The sequence below is a fragment of the Coregonus lavaretus genome (genome assembly GCF_964263955.1).
Source record: "Coregonus lavaretus genome assembly, chromosome: 26".
In the NCBI taxonomy this organism is placed as follows: domain Eukaryota; kingdom Metazoa; phylum Chordata; class Actinopteri; order Salmoniformes; family Salmonidae; genus Coregonus; species Coregonus lavaretus.
Window position 1 is genome coordinate 39,864,183 of NC_140013.1, and position 20,979 is coordinate 39,885,161.

Here is a 20,979-nt window from a genome sequence, read left to right on the forward strand (position 1 = left end):
ATAAGGTCCCACAGTTGACAGTGGATGTCAGAGCAAAAACCAAGCCATGAGGTCGAAGGAATTGTCCATTGAGAACTGAGACAGGATTATGTCGAGGCACAGATCTGGGGAAGGGTACGGAAAAAATTCTGCAGGATTGAAGGTCGACAAGAACACTGTGGCCTCCATCATTCTTAAATGGAAGAAGTTTGGAACCACCAAGACTCTTCCTAGAGCTGGCTGCCCGGCCATACTGAGCAATCGGGGGAGAAGGGCCTTGGTCAGGGAGGTGACCAATAACCCCATGGTCACTCTGACAGAGCTCCTCTGTGGAGATGGGAGAACCTTCCAGAAGGAAAACCATCTCTGCAGCGCTCCATCAATCAATCAATCAATCATGGCCAGACGGAAGCCACTCCTCAGCAAAAGGCACATGACAGCCCGCTTGGAGTTTGCCAAAAAGCACCTAAAGACTCTCAGACCTTTTGATACAAAATTCTCTGGTCTGATAAAACCAAGATTGAACTCTTTGGCCTGAATGCCAAGCGTCACGTCTGGAGGAAACCTGGCACCATCCCTACGGTGAAGTATGGTGGGGATGTTTTTTAGCGACAGGGAGACTAGTCAGGATCAAGGGAAAGCTGAACGGAGCAAAGTACAGAGAGATCCTTGATGAAAACATGCTCCAGAGAGCTCAGGACCTCAGACTGGGGTGAAGGTTCACCTTCCAACAGGGCAACAACCCTAATCACACAGCCAAGACAACGCAGGGGTGGCTTCGGGACAAGTTTCTGAATGTCCATGAGTGGCACAGCCAGAGCCCGGACCTGAACCCGATCGAACATACAGTGGGGAGAACAAGTATTTGATACACTGCCGATTTTGCAGGTTTTCCTACTTACAAAGCATGTAGAGGTCTGTAATTTTTATCATAGGTACACTTCAACTGTGAGAAACGGTATCTAAAACAAAAATCCAGAAAATCACATTGTATGATTAAGTAATTAATTTGCATTTTATTGCATGACATAAGTATTTGATACATCAGAAAAGCAGAACTGAATATTTGGTACAGAAACATTTGTTTGCAATTACAGAGATCATACGTTTCCTGTAGGTCTTGACCAGGTTTGCACACACTGCAGCAGGGATTTTGGCCCACTCCTCCATACAGACCTTCTCCAGATCCTTCAGGTTTCGGGGCTGTCGCTGGGCAATACGGACTTTCAGCCCCCTCCAAAGATTTTCTATTGGGTTCAGGTCTGGAGACTGGCTAGGCCACTCCAGGACCTTGAGATGCTTCTTACGGAGCCACTCCTTAGTTGCCCTGGCTGTGTGTTTCGGTTCGTTGTCATGCTGGAAGACCCAGCCACGACCCATCTTCAATGTTCTTACTGAGGGAAGGAGGTTGTTGGCCAAGATCTCGCGATACATGGCCCCATCCATCCTCCCCTCAATACGGTGCAGTCGTCCTGTCCCCTTTGTAGAAAAGCATCCACAAAGAATGATGTTTCCACCGCCATGCTTCACGGTTGGGATGGTGTTCTTGGGGTTGTACTCATCCTTCTTCTTCCTCCAAACACGGCGAGTGGAGTTTAGACCAAAAAGCTATATTTTTGTCTCATCAGACCACATGACCTTCTCCCATTCCTCCTCTGGATCATCCAGATGGTCATTGTCAAACTTCAGACGGGCCTGGACATGCGCTGGCTTGAGCAGGGGGACCTTGCGTGCGCTGCAGGATTTTAATCCATGACGGCGTAGTGTGTTACTAATGGTTTTCTTTGAGACTGTGGTCCCAGCTCTCTTCAGGTCATTGACCAGGTCCTGCCGTATAGTTCTGGGCTGATCCCTCACCTTCCTCATGATCATTGATGCCCCACGAGGTGAGATCTTGCATGGAGCCCCAGACCGAGGGTGATTGACCGTCATCTTGAACTTCTTCAATTTTCTAATAATTGCGTCAACAGTTGTTGCCTTCTCACCAAGCTGCTTGCCTATTGTCCTGTAGCCCATCCCAGCCTTGTGCAGGTCTACACTTTTATCCCTGATGTCCTTACACAGCTCTCTGGTCTTGGCCATTGTGGAGAGGTTGGAGTCTGTTTGATTGAGTGTGTGGACAGGTGTCGTTTATACAGGTAACGAGTTCAAACAGGTGCAGTTAATACAGGTAATAGGTGGAGAACCTAACAGGTCTGTGAGAGCTGGAATTCTTACTGGTTGGTAGGTGATCAAATACTTATGTCATGCAATAAAATGCAAATTAATTACTTAAAAATCATACAATGTGATTTTCTGGATTTTTCTTTTAGATTCCGTCTCTCACAGTTGAAGTGTACCTATGATAAAAATTACAGACCTCTACATGCTTTGTAAGTAGGAAAACCTGCAAAATCAGCAGTGTATCAAATACTTGTTCTCCCCACTGTATCTGGAGAGACCTGAAAATAGCTGTGCAGAGACACTCCCCATCCAACCTGACAGAGCTTGAGAGGATCTGCAGAGAAGAATGGGAGAAACTCCCCAAAAACAGGTGTGGCAAGCTTGTAGCGTCATACCCAAGAAGACTCGAGTCTGTAATCGCTGCCAAAGGTGCTTCAACAAAGTACTGAGTAAAGGGTCTGAATACTTACACCAGTCAAGTTTTGACACACCTACTCATTCAGGTGTTTTTCTTTATTTTGACTATTTTTTTACATTGTGAAATAATAGTGAGGACATCAAAACTATAAAAGAATACATATGGAATCATGTAGTAACCAAAAAAGTGTTAACCAAATCAAAATATATTTTATATTTGAGAATCTTCAAATAGCCACCCTATGCCTTGATGACAGCTTTACACACAGTTGGCATTCTCTCAACCAGCTTTTCCAAGAGTGTGCAAAGCTGTCATCAAGGCAAAGGGTGGCTATTTGAAGAATCTCAAATATAAAATATATTTTGATTTGGTTAACACTTTTTTTGGTTACTACATGATTCCATATGTGTCCAAACTTTTGACTGGTACTATATGTAAATGTGATATTTCAGTTTTGTTTTTGTATACATTTTCAAACATTTCTAAAAAACCTGTTTTTGCTTTGTCATCATGGGATATTGTGTGTAGATTTGATAAGGGGGGGGAAAACAATACATTTTAGAATAAGGCTGTAACGTAACAAAATGTGGAAAAAGTCAAGGGGTCTTAATACTTTCCAAATGCACTGTACATACAGTAGAAATATCAAATCAAATGTTATTGGTCACATACATGTGTTTAGCAGATGTTATTGCGGGTGTAGCGAAATGCTTGTGTTCCTTGCTCCGACGGTGCAGTAATATCTAACAATTTCACAACATATACCCAATACACACAAAACTAGTAAGGAATGGAATTTAAGAATATATACATATATGGACAAGCAATGTCAGAGTGGCGTAGACTAAGATACAGTAGAATAGTTTAGAATACAGAATATACATATGAGATGAGTAATTCAAGATATGTAAACATTATTTAAAGTGGCTAGTGTTCCATTTCTTAAAGTGGCCAGTGATTTCTAGTCTATGTCTATAGGCAGCAGCCTCTAATGTGCTAGTGATGGCTATTTAACAGTCTGATGGCCTTGAGATGGAAGCTGTTTTTCAGTCTGTCGGCCCCAGTTTTGATGCACCTGTACTGACCTCGCCTTCTGGATGATAGTGGGGTGAACAGGTAGTGGCTCGGGTGGTTGTTGTCCTTGATGATCTTTTTGGCCTTCCTGTGACATCGGTTGCTGTAGGTGTCCTGGAGTGCAGATAGTTTGCCCCCGGTAATGCGTTGGGCAGACCGCACCACCCTCTGGAGAGCCCTGCGGTTGAGGGCGATGCAGTTGCCATACCAGGCGGTGATACAGCCCGACAGGATGCTCTCAATTGTGCATCTGTAAAAGTTTGAGGGTTTTAGGTGCCAAGCCAAATTTTTTCAGCCTCCTGAGGTTGAACAGGTGCTGTAGCGCCTTCTTCACCACACTGTTGTGTGGGTGGACTATTTCATTTTGTCAGGGATATACAGTGGGGGAAAAAAGTATTTAGTCAGCCACCAATTGTGCAAGTTCTCCCACTTAAAAAGATGAGAGAGGCCTGTAATTTTCATCATAGGTACACGTCAACTATGACAGACAAAATGAGAAAAGAAAATCCAGAAAATCACATTGTAGGATTTTTAATGAATTTATTTGCAAATTATGGTGGAAAATAAGTATTTGGTCAATAACAAAAGTTTCTCAATACTTTGTTAGATACCCTTTGTTGGCAATGACACAGGTCAAACGTTTTCTGTAAGTCTTCACAAGGTTTTCACACACTGTTGCTGGTATTTTGGCCCATTCCTCCATGCAGATCTCCTCTAGAGCAGTGATGTTTTGGGGCTGTCGCTGGGCAACACAGACTTTCAACTCCCTCCAAAGATTTTCTATGGGGTTGAGATCTGGAGACTGGCTAGGCCACTCCAGGACCTTGAAATGCTTCTTGCTTCTTTTCCTTCGTTGCCCGGGCGGTGTGTTTGGGATCATTGTCATGCTGAAAGACCCAGCCACGTTTAATCTTCAATGCCCTTGCTGATGGAAGGAGGTTTTCACTGAAAATCTCACGATACATGGCCCCATTCATTCTTTCCTTTACACGGATCAGTCGTCCTGGTCCCTTTGCAGAAAAACAGCCCCAAAGCATGATGTTTCCACCCTCATGCTTCACAGTAGGTATGGTGTTCTTTGGATGCAACTCAGCATCCTTTGTCCTCCAAACACGACGAGTTGAGTTTTTACCAAAAAGTTCTATTTTGGTTTCATCTGACCATATGACATTCTCCCAATCCTCTTCTGGATCATCCTAATGCACTCTAGCAAACTTCAGACGGGCCTGGACATGTACTGGCTTAAGCAGGGGGACACGTCTGGCACTGCAGGATTTGAGTCCCTGGCGGCGTAGTGTGTTACTGATGGTAGGCTTTGTTACTTTGGTCCCAGCTCTCTGCAGGTCATTCACTAGGTCCCCCCGTGTGGTTCTGAGATTTTTGCTCACCGTTCTTGTGATCATTTTGACCCCACGGGGTGAGATCTTGCGTGGAGCCCCAGATCGAGGGAGATTATCAGTGGTCTTGTATGTCTTCCATTTCCTAATAATTGCTCCCGCAGTTGATTTCTTCAAACCAAGCTGCTTGGTGGCTGACTAAATATTTTTTCCCCCACTGTATAGACTGACTTTCAGTTGAGAGTAGTTTATTATGTCTCTCCGTGTGGGTGTTAATACGATAATAGGCTCTCTGTACTGTTTTTGAATGGTTTTCTGTTGAGATTAGCACAGATGTACTGGAGGAGTCTGTCTGGGTGGCCTTGTGGCTCTGGTCTAACCCGTTTATGTGTATTGAACCAACGTCTACTCCCTCTTTACTTTCTGCTGGCCTGACAATCTACACACTTCTGGGTTTCTACATGATTTAATCGTATTTCACCAGACAGTATCTCTGTGTAGTGGACTACCATTTAATGTAGACCAGTACTGTTGGTTGCCACGATTACCCGCCTATCATGTACTCTACTTGTCAGAGCACACACACAATGTCTGTTTCATACACAATGGTGTTTTATTGTGATAATTATGTAGATCGACTTAAACATTTTAAGGATAATGTGAAGTAGATACTCAGGCCTGTATTCCAGTGAGATCAAGGCTAGGGCAGCAGTAGATACTCAGGCCTGTATTCAAGGCTAGGGCAGCAGTAGATACTCAGGCCTGTATTTAAGGCTAGGGCAGCAGGAGATACTCAGGCCTGTATTCAAGGCAAGGGCAGCAGGAGATACTCAGGCCTGTATTCAAGGCTAGGGCAGCAGGAGATACTCAGGCCTGTATTCAAGGCTAGGGCAGCAGTAGATACTCAGGCCTGTATTTAAGGCTAGGGCAGCAGGAGATACTCAGGCCTGTATTCAAGGCAAGGGCAGCAGGAGATACTCAGGCCTGTATTCAAGGCTAGGGCAGCAGGAGATACTCAGGCCTGTATTCAAGGCTAGGGCAGCAGGAGATACTCAGGCCTGTATTCAAGGCTAGGGCAGCAGTAGATACTCAGGCCTGTATTCAAGGCTAGTGCAGCAGGAGATACTCAGGCCTGTATTCAAGGCTAGGGCAGCAGGAGATACTCAGGCCTGTATTCAAGGCTAGGGCAGCAGGAGATACTCAGGCCTGTATTCAAGGCTAGGGCAGCAGGAGATACTCAGGCCTGTATTCAAGGCTAGGGCAGCAGTGGGTAGTGGTGGCAAGGACAGACCAACCCTGAGGACATGCAGCTTACACCTCTCCGTGTGTGTGCGTGTTGGAGAGGGGGAGGGGAGAGCGATGGCATCAGCCAAAAGCAGCTGAATAAAAACCATGTTAAAAGCTTTATTCTGTTCCAATAGGAGCAGAGGCAGTATTACCCTGTTTACAGTGGCAAGGAATCACTTCTAGCAGCCACTCAGATGATCATGTGAGGACTGATCATGTGAGGACTGAGGACTTTATAGTAGATTTTTTTTTAGAGGCTTTTTATTTAATTTTTTCAATAGAGTTCTGAGGTCTTGGAGGAGAAACCGTACGCTGCCCACTTAAAGAGACGTTGTGTTGTGGAGTGTTGTGGAGAGAGACTGTGTTGTGGAGAGAGACTGTGTTGTGGAGAGGGACAGTGTTGTGGAGAGGGACAGTGTTGTGGAGAGGGACAGTGTTGTGCAGAGGGACAGTGTTGTGGAGAGGGACAGTGTTGTGGAGAGGGACAGTGTTGTGGAGAGGGACAGTGTTGTGGAGAGGGACAGTGTTGTGGAGAGGGACAGTGTTGTGGAGAGGGACAGTGTTGTGGAGAGGGACAGTGTTGTGGAGAGGGACAGTGTTGTGGAGAGAGACAGTGTTGTGGAGAGACAAGGCAGACAGAGGAGCAGCATCTCAATGTAGTTTAAAATAATTAGGCTATACTTGGTATATGTGTTGGGGTGGGGCGTGGTGTATGTGTTGGGGAGGGGTGGGTGCTTGGTATATGTGTTGGGGTGGGGTGAGCCTTAGTATATGTGTCGGGGAGGGGTGGGGTTTGGTATATGTGTTGGGGTGGGGCGTGTTATGTGTTGGGGAGGGGTGGGGCTTGGTATATTTGTTGGGGAGGGGTGGGGCTTGGTATACAGTGCATTCGGAAAGTATTCAGACACCTTGACTTTTTCCACGTTTTGTTACGTTACAGCCTTATTCGAAAATGTCAAGGCACAAATCTGGGGAAGGCTACCAAAAAATGTCTGCAGCATTGAAGGTCCCCAAGAACACAGTGGCCTCCATCATTCTTAAATGGAAATGTCACATTTACATAACTATCCAAATCATTCTGAAAAGGCCCCAGAGTCTGCAACACCACTAAGCAAGGGGCACCACCAAGCAAGCGGCACCATGAAGACCAAGGAGCTCTCCAAACAGGTCAGAGACAAAGTTGTGAGGAAGTACAGATAAGGGTTGGGTTATAAAAAAATATCCGAAACTTTGAACATCCCACGGAGCACCATTAAATCCATTATTAAAAAATGGAAAGAATATGGCACCATAACAAACCTGCCAATAGAGGGCTGCCCACCAAAACTCACGGACCAGGCAAGGAGGGCATTAATCAGAGAGGCAACAAAGAGACCAAAGATAACCCTGAAGGAGCTGCAAAGCGCAACAGCGGAGATTGGAGAATCTGTCCATAGGACCACTTTAAGCCATACACTCCACAGAGCTGGGCTTTACAGAAGTGGCCAGAAAAAAAGCAATTTCTTAAAGAAAAAAATAAGCAAACACGTTTGGTGTTCGCCAAAATGCATGTGGGAGAGTCCCCAAACATATGGAAGAAGGTACTCTGGTCAGATGAGACTAATATTGAGCTTTTTAGCCATCAAGGAAAACGCTATGTCTGGCGCAAACCCAACACCTCTCATCACCCCGAGAACACCATCCAAACAGTGAAGCACGGTGGTGGCAGCATCATGCTGTGGGGATGTTTTTCATCGGCAGGGACTGGGAAACTGGTCAGAATTGAAGGGATGATGGATGGCGCTAAATCCAGGGAAATTCTTGAGGGAAACCTGTTTCAGTCTTCCAGAGATTTGAGACTGGGACGGAGGTTCACATTCCAGCAGGACAATGACCCTAAGCATACTGCTAAAGCAACATTCAAGTGGTTTAAGGGGAAACATTTAAATGTCCTGGAATGGCCTAGTCAAAGCCCAGACCTCAGTCCAAATGAGAATCTGTGGTATGATTTAAAGATTGCTGTACACCAGTGGAACCCATCCAACTTGAAGGAGCTGGAACAGTTTTGCCTTGAAGAATGGGCAAAAATCCCAGTGGCTAGATGTGCCAAGCTTATAGAGACATACCCCAAGAGACTTGCAGCTGTAATTGCTGCAAAGGGTGTCTCTACAAAGTATTGACTTTGGGTGGGGGTATGAATAGTTATGCACGCTCAAGTTCTGTTTTTCTTGCTCTTATTTCTTGTTGGTTTCACAAGAAAAAATATGTTGCATCTTCATAGTGGTAGGCATGTTGTGTAAATCAAATGATACAAACCCTCCAAAAATCAATTTTAATTCCAGGTTGTAAGGCAACAAAATAGGAAAAATGCCAAGGGGGGTGTATTCAGTTGACAGTGCATGTCAGAGCAAAAACCAAGCCATTAGGTCAAAGGAATTGTCCGTAGAGCTCAGAGGCAGGATTGTGTCGAAGCACAAATCTGGGGAAGGGTTCCAAAACATTTCTGCAGCATTGAAGCTCCCCAAGAACACAGTGGCCTCCATCATTCTTAAATGGAAGAAGTTTGGAACTACCAAGACTTCCTAGAGCTGGCCGCCCGGCCAAACTGAGCTATCGGGGGAAATCCAAATAAAAATCCATTTAAATTACAGGTTGTAATGCAACAAAATAGGAAAAACGCCAAGGGGGATGAATACTTTTGCAAGGCACTGTAGTTTGTGTATGTATTGATATGTAGGCTACGTGTGCCTTTAAAAAATATATATATATGTAGTTCTGTCCTTGAGCTGTTCTTGTCTATTAATGTTCTGTATTATGTCATGTTTCATGTTCTGTGTGGACCCCAGGAAGAGTAGCTGCTGCTTTTGCAACAGCTAATGGGTATCCTAATAAAATACCAAATACCTGAGCTCAATTTCGAGTCATAGCAAAGGGTCTGAATACTTATGTAAATACGTTTATTTAAATCCTGTTTATGGGGTATTGTGTGTAGATTGATGAGGATTTTTATTTATTTATCCCATTTTAGAATAAGGCTGTAAAGTAACAAAATGTGGAAAAAATTCAAGTGGTCTTAATCCTTTCCTAATGCACTGTACTAGCCTATGAAGGATGTTTGCCTTTGAAGTTGGAGCACATCGACTGGTGTTTCCATCAGTGAATAAAAAGCATTATTTCGCAATGGATGCTTTTTTGTTGGGGACAATTTGGCCGGCAACAAAAACATTTATCCGCCTTTATTTCTTTATTTTTTTGCCTAAAGCCGGCCTTTACCGGCTAACGGAAACCCCGGTGTGTGTGGCTGTGTGTGTGTGGCTGTGGCCGGGGGCAGCTGTTAATGGATGTCATTGTGGTAGAGTTTTACACGACAGGGCCAGACAGACAGATGTGGTTAGCAGCAGAAAGGCTTCGGTCATCAGATGAACAGCTGAATTGAACAGTGTGTGTGGAGTGGTACGAACTACGGCTAGTTATTAGAGATCATCAGCGTTATAGACGAGCACACATGGAACACACCAAAACGCAGCAGTTTGTCCATCGGTCTGCCTGTTTTTGATTGAATTGTTCCTCTTTTCTCCTCCCTCCCTCCTCTCCTCTCAACCTCTCCTCTCATCCTCTCCTCTCCTCCTCTCCTCTCATCTCCTCCTCTCAACCTCTCATCCTCTCAACCTCTACTCTCATCCTCTCCTCTCCTCCTTTCCTCTCAACCTCTCCTCTCATCCTCTCCTCTCCTCTCAACCTCTCCTCTCATCCTCTCCTCCTTCTTCTCTCCTCTCAACCTCTCCTCTCATCCCCTCCTCTCATCCTCTCCTCTACTCCTCTCATCCTCTCCTCCTCTTCTCTCCTCCTTTCCTCTCCCCTCCTCTCAACCTCTCCTCTCAACCTCTCCTCTCATCTCCTCCTCTCAACCTCTCCTCTCATCTCCTCCTCTCCTCTCAACCTCTCCTCTCATCTCCTCCTCTCCTCTCAACCTCTCCTCTCATCCTCTCCTCTCCTCTCCTCTCCTCTCCTCTCCTCTCCTCTCCTCTCCTCCTTTCAGATCGATGCCTTGAGCAAAAGAAGTAAAGAAGCAGAAGCTGCCTTCTTGAACGTCTACAAGAGATTAATAGATGTCCCAGGTAAGAGATTAATAGATGTCCCAGGTAAGAGATGAATAGATGTCTCAGGTAAGAGATGAATAGATGTCTCAGGTAAGAGATGAATAGATGTCCCAGGTAAGATATGAATAGATGTCCCAGGTAAGAGATGAATAGATGTCTCAGGTAAGAGATGAATAGATGTCCCAGGTAAGAGATGAATAGATGTCCCAGGTAAGATATTAATAGATGTCCCAGGTAAGAGATGAATAGATGTCCCAGGTAAGAGATGAATAGATGTCTCAGGTAAGAGATGAATAGATGTCCCAGGTAAGAGATGAATAGATGTCCCAGGTAAGAGATGAATAGTGTTTGTGTGTAATGCCAAGCCTTCATCCACTCAGGTCGGTAACATGCTGTTCAGACCGCTCCCTCATCCATAGAGACAGGCTCATCAGCACCAACAGGGGAAGACGGAGAGATGTGGCCACCCCTCTGGTGTGCCGCTGGGCAGTCAGGCGTGTGTGACGCTCTTAAATGTCCAGGGCCTAAAATTAACACCTGCCACCCGCCAAATGCGGGTAGATTTTGGCGTTGGTGGGTAAGCATGTCTAATTCACCAGCCTCGTTGGCGGGTGGCCACACTCAGGGTTCTACAGTGCCAGCATTTCATAAATAATAGTCAAGTCAAGTATGGGCACAAGTGCAAGTTGTAAATAAATGCTGCAGTAGCTGTTTTCAAAGTATTTCTGCTGTTTTGTTTCATGTCTGGTAATGCACAAAGAAATCTGAATGCTAACTTTATAGCTCTCCCACCTCGCGCAGCAACACTGCCTGTCTGGGGGGCTGTGAGCACTATGAGTGAAGGGCTGAAAGATTTGTTCTTAGAAGCAATGCGCAAAAGGCATAAAAAAGTTGGCCAAATTTGCTCGAAAAACTACTAAAGTGAGACTTTGTCCTCGTGTTTCTTGGCTATTTACATTGTTTTGTTCACAAGTTAGGTTGTTTTCCAATGTTTGAGTTTGCTTCCACTACTAGCAAAAAGAGACATCTTCGGATTCTCGCAGGCACAAGTGACAACTCGAGTCGCCCTTTTACCAAGGTAATTTTAAAAGGACAGCTGAACATTTTTGTCTCTGAAGACTCAGGTCACATAATATGAAATTAAATCAAGCAATATACCACATTACATCTTACTAGTAATACATTTTTTTATTTAATAGAAACATTACTAAACATGCTCATCCGTTTTTGTGTGTTTTTCTTGTGTAATTATGGATTATTTTTTTTTTTGGGGGGGGGGGGCTGTTAAAACATATGAGTGGCTGGTATACAAAAAAGTTAGTTTTAGGCCCTGTATATGTCCCCATGCTACTTCCTCCCCCCAGTGTAGGGTGTAGAGAGATTGAGCCATACCACTTTCTCCCCTCAGTGTAGTCTGTAGAGAGATTGAGCCATACCACTTCCTCCCCCCAGTGTAGTCTGTAGAGAGATTGAGCCATACTACTTCCTCCCCCCAGTGTAGTCTGTTGAGAGATTGAGCCATACTACTTCCTCCCCCCAGTGTAGTCTGTAGAGAGATTGAGCCATACTACTTCCTCCCCCCAGTGTAGTCTGTAGAGAGATTGAGCCATACTACTTCCTCCCCCCAGTGTAGTCTGTAGAGAGATTGAGCCATACTACTTCCTCCCCCCAGTGTAGTCTGTAGAGAGATTGAGCCATACTACTTCCTCCCCCCAGTGTAGTCTGTAGAGAGATTGACTACCACACATGAACAAACCATGAACAAACACACAAAAAACAGCAGTTTTAATGGTGAGTGAGCTGTTCTTGTAGAACTATATGGAAGCCCCGGGGAGGTGTGTGAGAATGACAGGTCATTTCCAAACTGTAGGCTTACTGTATATGTAGTTTACTATGCTGAATATGTCTGTCCCAACCCTGTGCTGTTGTTAACTTGACACGCGATAATGAGGTAATGTCATACATACTCATTCAAAGTAATGTATAGCTTGTTGGAGGGGAAGTTGTGTGTTGAGGCCTGGACATTTTCAGATGTGCACACGCACGCACGCACACACACACGCACAAACACACGCACGCACGCACACACACACGCACACACAAACACACAAACACACACACACACACACAAACACACACAAAATCTTGGTCTTCTTCTTCTTGACCCCTCAGCTCTAAGCTTCCTGTTACTGTCGTCTTCACAACACACACAAACACACACACACACACACACACACACAAACACACACACAAACACACACACACACACACACACAAACACACAAACACACACACACACAAACACACACACACACACACACACACACACACACACAAACACAAACACACACACACACACACACACACACACACACACACACACACACAAACACAAACACACACAAACACACACAAACACACACACACACACACACACACACACACACACACACACACACACACACACACACACACACACACACACACACACACACACACACACAAACACACACACACAAACACACACACACAAACAAACACACACAAACACACACACACACACACACACACACACACACACACACACAAACAAACACAAACACAAACACAAACAAACACACTCACTCTGCTCATTTTGCGGGGATGATGATGTGCATCACACTCCCGGCACTTCCTACTTCACAGCTGTCAATCACCCGTCCCCCACCCGCGAGGACCAATCAGACTGACTGACTGACTGACTGACTGACAAGCCCAACTTCATCAGAGTGACAGACAACACTGCTCCACAAATCAAATCTGACTTAAACTAGCGTCACAGAGGGAATCACCGATGTAATGTGGTGTACAAAATGCTCTCTCTCTCTCAATTCAATTCAATTCAAAGGGCTTTATTGGCATGGGAAACATCTCCTTCTCTCTCTCTCTCTCTCTCTCTCAGCACTACAGCACAGTAGAGTAGGTCGGAGGACTGTATCTAATCTTAACTGCTGTTTCTCCTCAACTGGACCAGTCAGTCACTTCTCTGTCTGACTTACTGGCTCAGCCTCCTCACGCTAGCTAGCTCCCTCTGTGTGTGTAACGTAGTGTGTGTAACGTAGTGTGTGTAACGTAGTGTGTGTGTGTGTGTTTGTGTGTATGTTTTCTCAGACCCCGTCCCTGTGCTGGAGTTGGGTCAACAGTTGCAGCTGAAGCTCCAGCGGATGCACGACATCGAGACAGAGAACCTCAAACTCAGAGAGACTCTAGAGGACTACAACAAAGAGTTCGCCGAGGTCAAGAACCAGGGTGAGACACTCACTCAGTCGCTCTCACTCTCTAATAAAACGGAGAGGGAGAAGAGAGGTGTCATTTAATTGGAACAGCTCAGTGTCATTTATTTGGAACAGCTCAGTGTCATTTAATTGGAACAGCTCAGCGTCAGTGAATTGGAACAGCTCAGTGTAATTTAATTGGAACAGCTCAGCGTCAGTGAATTGGAACAGCTCAGCGTCAGTGAATTGGAACAGCTCAGCGTCATTTAATTGGAACAGTTCAGCGTCAGTGAATTGGAACAGCTCAGCATCAGTGAATTGGAACAGCTCAGCATCAGTGAATTGGAACAGCTCAGCGTCAGTGAATTGGAACAGCTCAGCGTCAGTGAATTGGAACAGCTCAGCATCAGTGAATTGGAACATCTCAATAGCAGCAGCGTTTTATTCTGCTATAGATTCTTCTACTCCCTAATCCTTTATCCTCTCAGCCAGAATGGAAAACCCCCTCTTCGCAATGTCTAACCCCACACACACACACACACACACACACACACACACACACACACACGGGACATTGATCCCAGCAACCCAAATGTTTAAGGTTGTGTTAAGCAGTGGCAGGGTAAGAGGGCTCTGAGGACACTCTCCTCTATTGATTATGTGTCAGAACTGGGAGAATGGAGTTTAAATCACACACACACACACACTCGTGCAAAGTGCTAAGAACTCTCAATCAAATGCAACGATCAGCAGTGCTCTCAATCTATGTCTCACTTACTTAAAGGAATCCGTCTGCCCTCTCTGAGATCGACATATTCAATAGCCACTTTCCTCTTTGTGGTTTCCTCTGGAGCTCAGCTGGAGTGTTCATGTCATCCTCACCAGATGTACACACACACACAGTTGGGGAAAGCTCACAGACCCTCATCTCATCTTAAAGACTATATAAGTGTTGGGGAGAGGAAACACACAGGACCTATTCTCCCCAATTATACCCAGCATCAATATATCTGGTCATAAGACGACGAGCCAGCCAGCCCTCAGCAGGGTATGGGGTATCAACTTTAATCTACTCTGAATGCAGACATGAATGTACTCTTAGAGACAGTAGAAATAAAACGGGAGAGTTTGGGTCTGCTCTGCAGCCTGTGTGTAGACGGAGGAGGAAGCTAGGATATGAGTAAGTGTGGTGTTGACATACTAACTCTCTGTAATTTAAAAAAGGAGTACTCTGTTTCTGCATAAAGCATCCGAAATTTTACGGCACGTGAACAGGCTTACGCTTTGACATGAATCGCTGCTCTGATGAAGGTGAGCCTGTTCATGTCCTGTCAGTAAATATCGGATGCTTCTTTTTCTTTATTTCCTGGGATAGTCACCTGTTGAAGTGTCCTTGGGGAAGGAATATATTTGGGATTTCAACTCCCTCGGTTGAGCACCTGATTGCCCTTTTTGTTTCAAGCTAGGGTGAAGTGTGTTTGTAATATTCCTTTCATTAAGGGACATCATGACAATCATGACTAGAAAAGTCATATTCTTCATCAATCTTGATAATCAGTGCTTAGAAAACCCCACAGTGCATTAACCACTCTCTTCTCTCTCTCTCTCAATCTCACACCTCTCTTCTTCTCCCTCTCTCCCTCTTTCCTGTCTTCCATCCCCTCTCTCTCTCCTGGTGTCTACTCTCACCCCCTCTCTCTCTCCTGGTGTCTACTCTCACCCCCTCTCTCTCTCCTGGTGTCTACTCTCACCCCCTCTCTCTCTCCTGGTGTCTACTCTCACCCCCTCTCTCTCTCCTGGTGTCTACTCTCACCCCCTCTCTCTCTCCTGGTGTCTACTCTCACCCCCTCTCTCTCTCCTGGTGTCTACTCTCACCCCCTCTCTCTCTCCTGGTGTCTACTCTCACCCCCTCTCTCCCTATTTCCTGTCTTCCATCCCCTCTCTCTCTCCTGGTGTCTACTCTCACCCCCTCTCTCTCTCCTGGTGTCTACTCTCACCCCCTCTCTCTCTCCTGGTGTCTACTCTCACCCCCTCTCTCCCTATTTCCTGTCTTCCATCCCCTCTCTCTCTCCTGGTGTCTACTCTCACCCCCTCTCTCTCTCCTGGTGTCTACTCTCACCCCCTCTCTCTCTCCTGGTGTCTACTCTCACCCCCTCTCTCTCTCCTGGTGTCTACTCTCACCCCCTCTCTCTCTCCTGGTGTCTACTCTCACCCCCTCTCTCTCCTGGTGTCTACTCTCACCCCCTCTCTCTCTCCTGGTGTCTACTCTCACCCCCCCCCCCCTCTCTCTCCTGGTGTCTACTCTCACCCCCTCTCTCCCTATTTCCTGTCTTCCATCCCCTCTCTCTCTCCTGGTGTCTACTCTCACCCCCTCTCTCTCTCCTGGTGTCTACTCTCACCCCCTCTCTCTCTCCTGGTGTCTACTCTCACCCCCTCTCTCCCTATTTCCTGTCTTCCACCCCCTCTCTCTCTCCTGGTGTTGTCTTCCACCCCCTCTCTCTCTCCTGGTGTCTACTCTCACCCCCTCTCGCTCTCCTGGTGTCTACTCTCACCCCCTCTCTGCCCCTTTTCCTGTCTTCCACCCCCTCTCTCTCTCCTGGTGTCTACTCTCACCCCCTCTCTCTCTCCTGGTGTCTACTCTCACCCCCTCTCTCTCTCCTGGTGTCTACTCTCACCCCCTCTCTCCCTCTTTCCTGTCTTCCACCCCATCTCCCTCCTGGTCCAGAGGTGACTATTAAAACGCTGAAGGAGAAGATCCGAGAGTATGAGCAGTCCCTGAAGAAGCAGGCTGAGAACCTGGTCCAGGAGAAACACGTCCAGCTCCAAAATGACTATGTAGAGAAGGAGAGGTGAGTTACAGGATCTACTGGGAATATGGAGAGATGGTTAGTTACAGTATCTACTGGGAATATGGAGAGATGGTTAGTTACAGTATCTACTAGGAATATGGAGAGATGGTTAGTTACAGGATCTACTAGGAATATGGAGAGATGGTTAGTTACAGTATCTACTAGGAATATGGAGAGATGGTTAGTTACAGTATCTACTGGGAATATGGAGAGATGGTTAGTTACAGTATCTACTGGGAATATGGAGAGATGGTTAGTTACAGTATCTACTGGGAATATGGAGAGATGGTTAGTTACAGTATCTACTGGGAATATGGAGAGATGGTTAGTTACAGTATTTACTGGGAATATGGAGAGATGGTTAGTTACAGTATCTACTATGAATATGGAGAGATGGTTAGTTACAGTATCTACTGGGAATATGGAGAGATGGTTAGTTACAGTATCTACTATGAATATGGAGAGATGGTTAGTTACAGTATCTACTGGGAATATGGAGAGATGGTTAGTTACAGTATCTACTAGGAATATGGAGAGATGGAGAGGTGAGTTCTAACAACGAGGCCTGCACAGCGGCCACGTGAAGAGCAAGTGACCAGCCGTATTTCCTGTGCATCAATGTAACTCCATGATATAGGCTAGGTCTCCTCCTGTATGTTGAGCACTTACTTCCTGTGTCTGAGAGGGCCTGTATATCCATGGCCTTCTGAAACAGTATGACCTTGACAGAGAGGAATAGGAAGAGCGATGGATAAGGGCATATGAGGAGGAGGTAGAGAGGGAGTGGAAGGAAGCACTGTACACCACATTACATCGGTGTGGGTTATTCATATCGAACTCTGTGATTAAACTTAGCCCTTAAACTTTTTATTAGCTAAAAATAGGGTTTCTCCTCTCTTTTCATTCTCTGTTGGTGTAGAAGGGTCATGGTGAGCAGACATTACTGCCAAATACAGCTTGTTAATGAGAAGTGCTCTGGTGTTTTTTTTCTCTCGGTTTTTAAGGAAAATACAGGATGAGAAATGGTGAGAAAATAGGGAGTTGTTACAGTAGCCGTGTTGTCTCCATGTTGGTGTTATAGAATTGAACAGTAAGGGAGTTGGGGCTGATGTAACTCTGTCACTGACCTAATGTCTTTCTCTAAATTGCTTTGAATGACTCGTGGTTGATGTCTCTCTCTCTCTCTCTCTGTCTCTCTGTCTCTCTCGCTCTCTCTCTCTCTCTCTGTCTCTCTGTCTCTCTGTCTCTCTGTCTCTCTCTCTCTCTCTCTCTCTCTCTCTCTCTCTCTCTCTGTCTCTCTGTCTCTCTGTCTCTCTGTCTCTCTGTCTCTCTGTCTCTCTCTCTCTGTCTCTCTGTCGCTCTCTCTGTGTTTCCAGAAAGCTCCAGGAGAGCCAGGACTCCATGTCCTCTAAGCTGGTTGAGGCTGACCACAAGACCCAGGCCCTACAGACAGGTAGCTACCAGTCCACTCAGTACTGTCCTGTCTCTATCACCCACTGTTGGCCTAACTAAAGCTGTTGTTTCCTGGCTTGTTTTCCAGCTCTTGAAACAACTCAGGCAGAGCTCTTCGATCTGAAGACCAAGTATGACGAGGACTGCACAGCAAAGTGAGTTTCAGCTAACCTCCCGTGTGTGTATTTCCTGAACACTTTCTCCAACTCATCACTTGCTCCTGTGGTTATTTTCCAGTCACTACAGCTCTCCCATAGTCCTCTGATATAATCAGGTGATTACGGGTCTCTGCTCCCTCCAGAGGAAAGCCCAGAGTTGGACCGTCTCCTGCTGCTCAATAACAGCCTCTCTAAATCCAGGCTTTAGCAATACACTGTAAATACTGAGAGATTATATTGCGTTTTATAACCTCCAAATCACCAAATATACAACTGGATGAGGTTTTCTCTGTAAGACCTTTAGTCTTAGTGAGGGACACTGGGGAGCGGTTATAAAGAGTCAGTTGGAAAGCTGTGTGTTACTCTTTGCCCAGTTAACCATGGAGTGTTTGTCGGCATCTGAATGACTATATGCTCCTTACTCCCTAGTGTGTGTGTGTGTGTGTGTGTGTGTGTGTGTGTGTGTGTGGTCATCCTGGCCTGTCATCTGGTGTTCTTGCCTGAGAGGAATGTGGTGTGTCCTTGAGGCTCTTCCTCGGGGCTATTTCAGGGCTGACCACCCAGTTCTGACACCAGGGGAACCAGACTCTACCCAGCCCCAGAGAGAGGTTCTGTCTCCTGGTCTGATGCACTGGGGCCTCCCCCTGTCATCCAGGATGCTACTGACTGTTGTGCCACTGTATTTGTATAATTGGTCTGCTACTACTCAGTTACGAGCAGGCTTTCAATGGACACTTTTCAACAGACATGTTCAATAGCCAAACAGGCGTACCCTGTCTCTCTGTCTCCCCACTGATTTTAGAGTGTGGAATTCTGGGAGAAAAGAGGCCTCCATTATGTTGTTTTAATATACTGTCTGTCTGGGCTCCTCCCTCTCCACCCAACCCCCTATAACCCCCATGTCTCGTAGGTAGACAATAGACATATATATCCATTTAGCAGACGCTTTTATCCAAAGCGACTTAAAATCATGCATGCTTACATTTTCATATGGGTGGCCCCCATGGGAATTGAACCCACTATCCTGGCGTTCCGAGCGCGATGCTCTACCAGCTGAGCTACAGAAACATGCAGGAGAAGAGGAGAACTCTGTTTTGTCTCTAATCTATCTCTGCATCTCTGGTCTGAGGACTCACAAACCGGTGCACCTGGCACCTACTACCATACCCCGTTCAAAGGCACTTCAATCTTTTGTCTTGCCCATTCACCCTCTGAATGGCACACATACACAATCTCAGTTGTCTCAAGTCTTAAAAATCATTCTTCAACCTGTCTCCTCCCCTTCATCTACACTGTTTGAAGTGGATTTAACAAGTGACATCAATAAGGGATTATATCTTTCACCTGATCAGTCTATGTCATGGAAAGAGCAGGTGTTTTTAATGTTTTCAACACTCAGTGTATAATATTTGCCATTTAGCAGGCGCTTTTATCCAAAGCGACTTATAGTCATGCGTGCATACATATTTAACATATGGGTGGTCCCGGGAATTGAACCCACTATCCTATCGTTTCAAGAGCCATGCTTTACCAACTGAGCTACAGAAGACCAATACGTATGTACAGTGGGGGGGAAAAGTATTTAGTCAGCCACCAATTGTGCAAGTTCTCCCACTTAAAAAGATGAGAGAGGCCTGTAATTTTCATCATAGGTATACGTCAACTATGACAGACAAATTGAGAAAAAAAATTCCAGAAAATCACATTGTAGGATTTTTAATGAATTTATTTGCAAATTATGGTGGAAAATAAGTATTTGGTCACCTACAAACAAGCAAGATTTCTGGCTCTCACAGACCTGTAACTTCTTCTTTAAGAGGCTCCTCTGTCCTCCACTTGTTACCTGTATTAATGGCACCTGTTTGAACTTGTTATCAGTATAAAAGACACCTGTCCACAACCTCAAACAGTCACACTCCAAACTCCACTATGGCCAAGACCAAAGAGCTGTCAAAGGACACCAGAAACAAAATTGTAGACCTGCACCAGGCTGGGAAGACTGAATCTGCAATAGGTAAGCAGCTTGGTTTGAAGAAATCAACTGTGGGAGCAATTATTAGGAAATGGAAGACTCTGTAGCTCAGCCAAGGTAGTGGGTTCGATCCCCGGGACCACCCATACACAAAAATGTATGCACGCATGACTGTAAGTCGCTTTGGATAAAAGCGTCTGCTAAATGGCATATTATTATTATTATTATATTATTACAAGACCACTGATAATCTCCCTCGATCTGGGGCTCCACGCAAGATCTCACCCCGTGGGGTCAAAATGATCACAAGAACGGTGAGCAAAAATCCCAGAACCACACGGGGGGAACTAGTGAATGACCTGCAGAGAGCTGGGACCAAAGTAACAAAGCCTACCATCAGTAACACACTACGCCGCCAGGGACTCAAATCCTGCAGTGCAAGACGTGTCCCCCTGCTTAAGCCAGTACATGTCCAGGCCCGTCTGAAGTTTGCTAGAGTGCATTTGGATGATCCAGAAGAGGATTGGGAGAATGTCATATGGTCAGATGAAACCAAAATAGAACTTTTTGGTAAAAACTCAACTCGTCGTGTTTGGAGGACAAAGAATGCTGAGTTGCATCCAAAGAACACCATACCTACTGTGAAGCATGGGGGTGGAAACATCATGCTTTGGGGCTGTTTTTCTGCAAAGGGACCAGGACGACTGATCCGTGTAAAGGAAAGAATTAATGGGGCCATGTATCGTGAGATTTTGAGTGAAAACCTCCTTCCATCAGCAAGGGCATTGAAGATGAAACGTGGCTGGGTCTTTCAGCATGACAATGATCCCAAACACACCGCCCGGGCAACGAAGGAGTGGCTTCGTAAGAAGCATTTCAAGGTCCTGGAGTGGCCTAGCCAGTCTCCAGATCTCAACCCCATAGAAAATCTTTGGAGGGAGTTGAAAGTCTGTGTTG

At 45.7% G+C, this 20,979-nt stretch overlaps 1 protein-coding gene across 1 annotated transcript in view; it reads left to right on the forward strand.

The window, feature by feature from the left end:
* LOC311102173 (homeobox protein cut-like 1) overlaps positions 1–20,979 on the forward strand; it is a gene marked incomplete at its 3' end in the record, with an annotated part of 130,686 nt that overhangs the window by 45,004 nt on the left and 64,703 nt on the right. Inside the window, exons 4-8 of the mRNA XM_084143421.1 lie at positions 10,277–10,355; positions 13,488–13,625; positions 16,317–16,440; positions 17,817–17,893; positions 17,981–18,047. Coding sequence (XP_083999547.1) covers positions 10,277–10,355; positions 13,488–13,625; positions 16,317–16,440; positions 17,817–17,893; positions 17,981–18,047 — 485 coding nt within the window. The remainder of the gene's footprint in view (positions 1–10,276; positions 10,356–13,487; positions 13,626–16,316; positions 16,441–17,816; positions 17,894–17,980; positions 18,048–20,979) is intronic.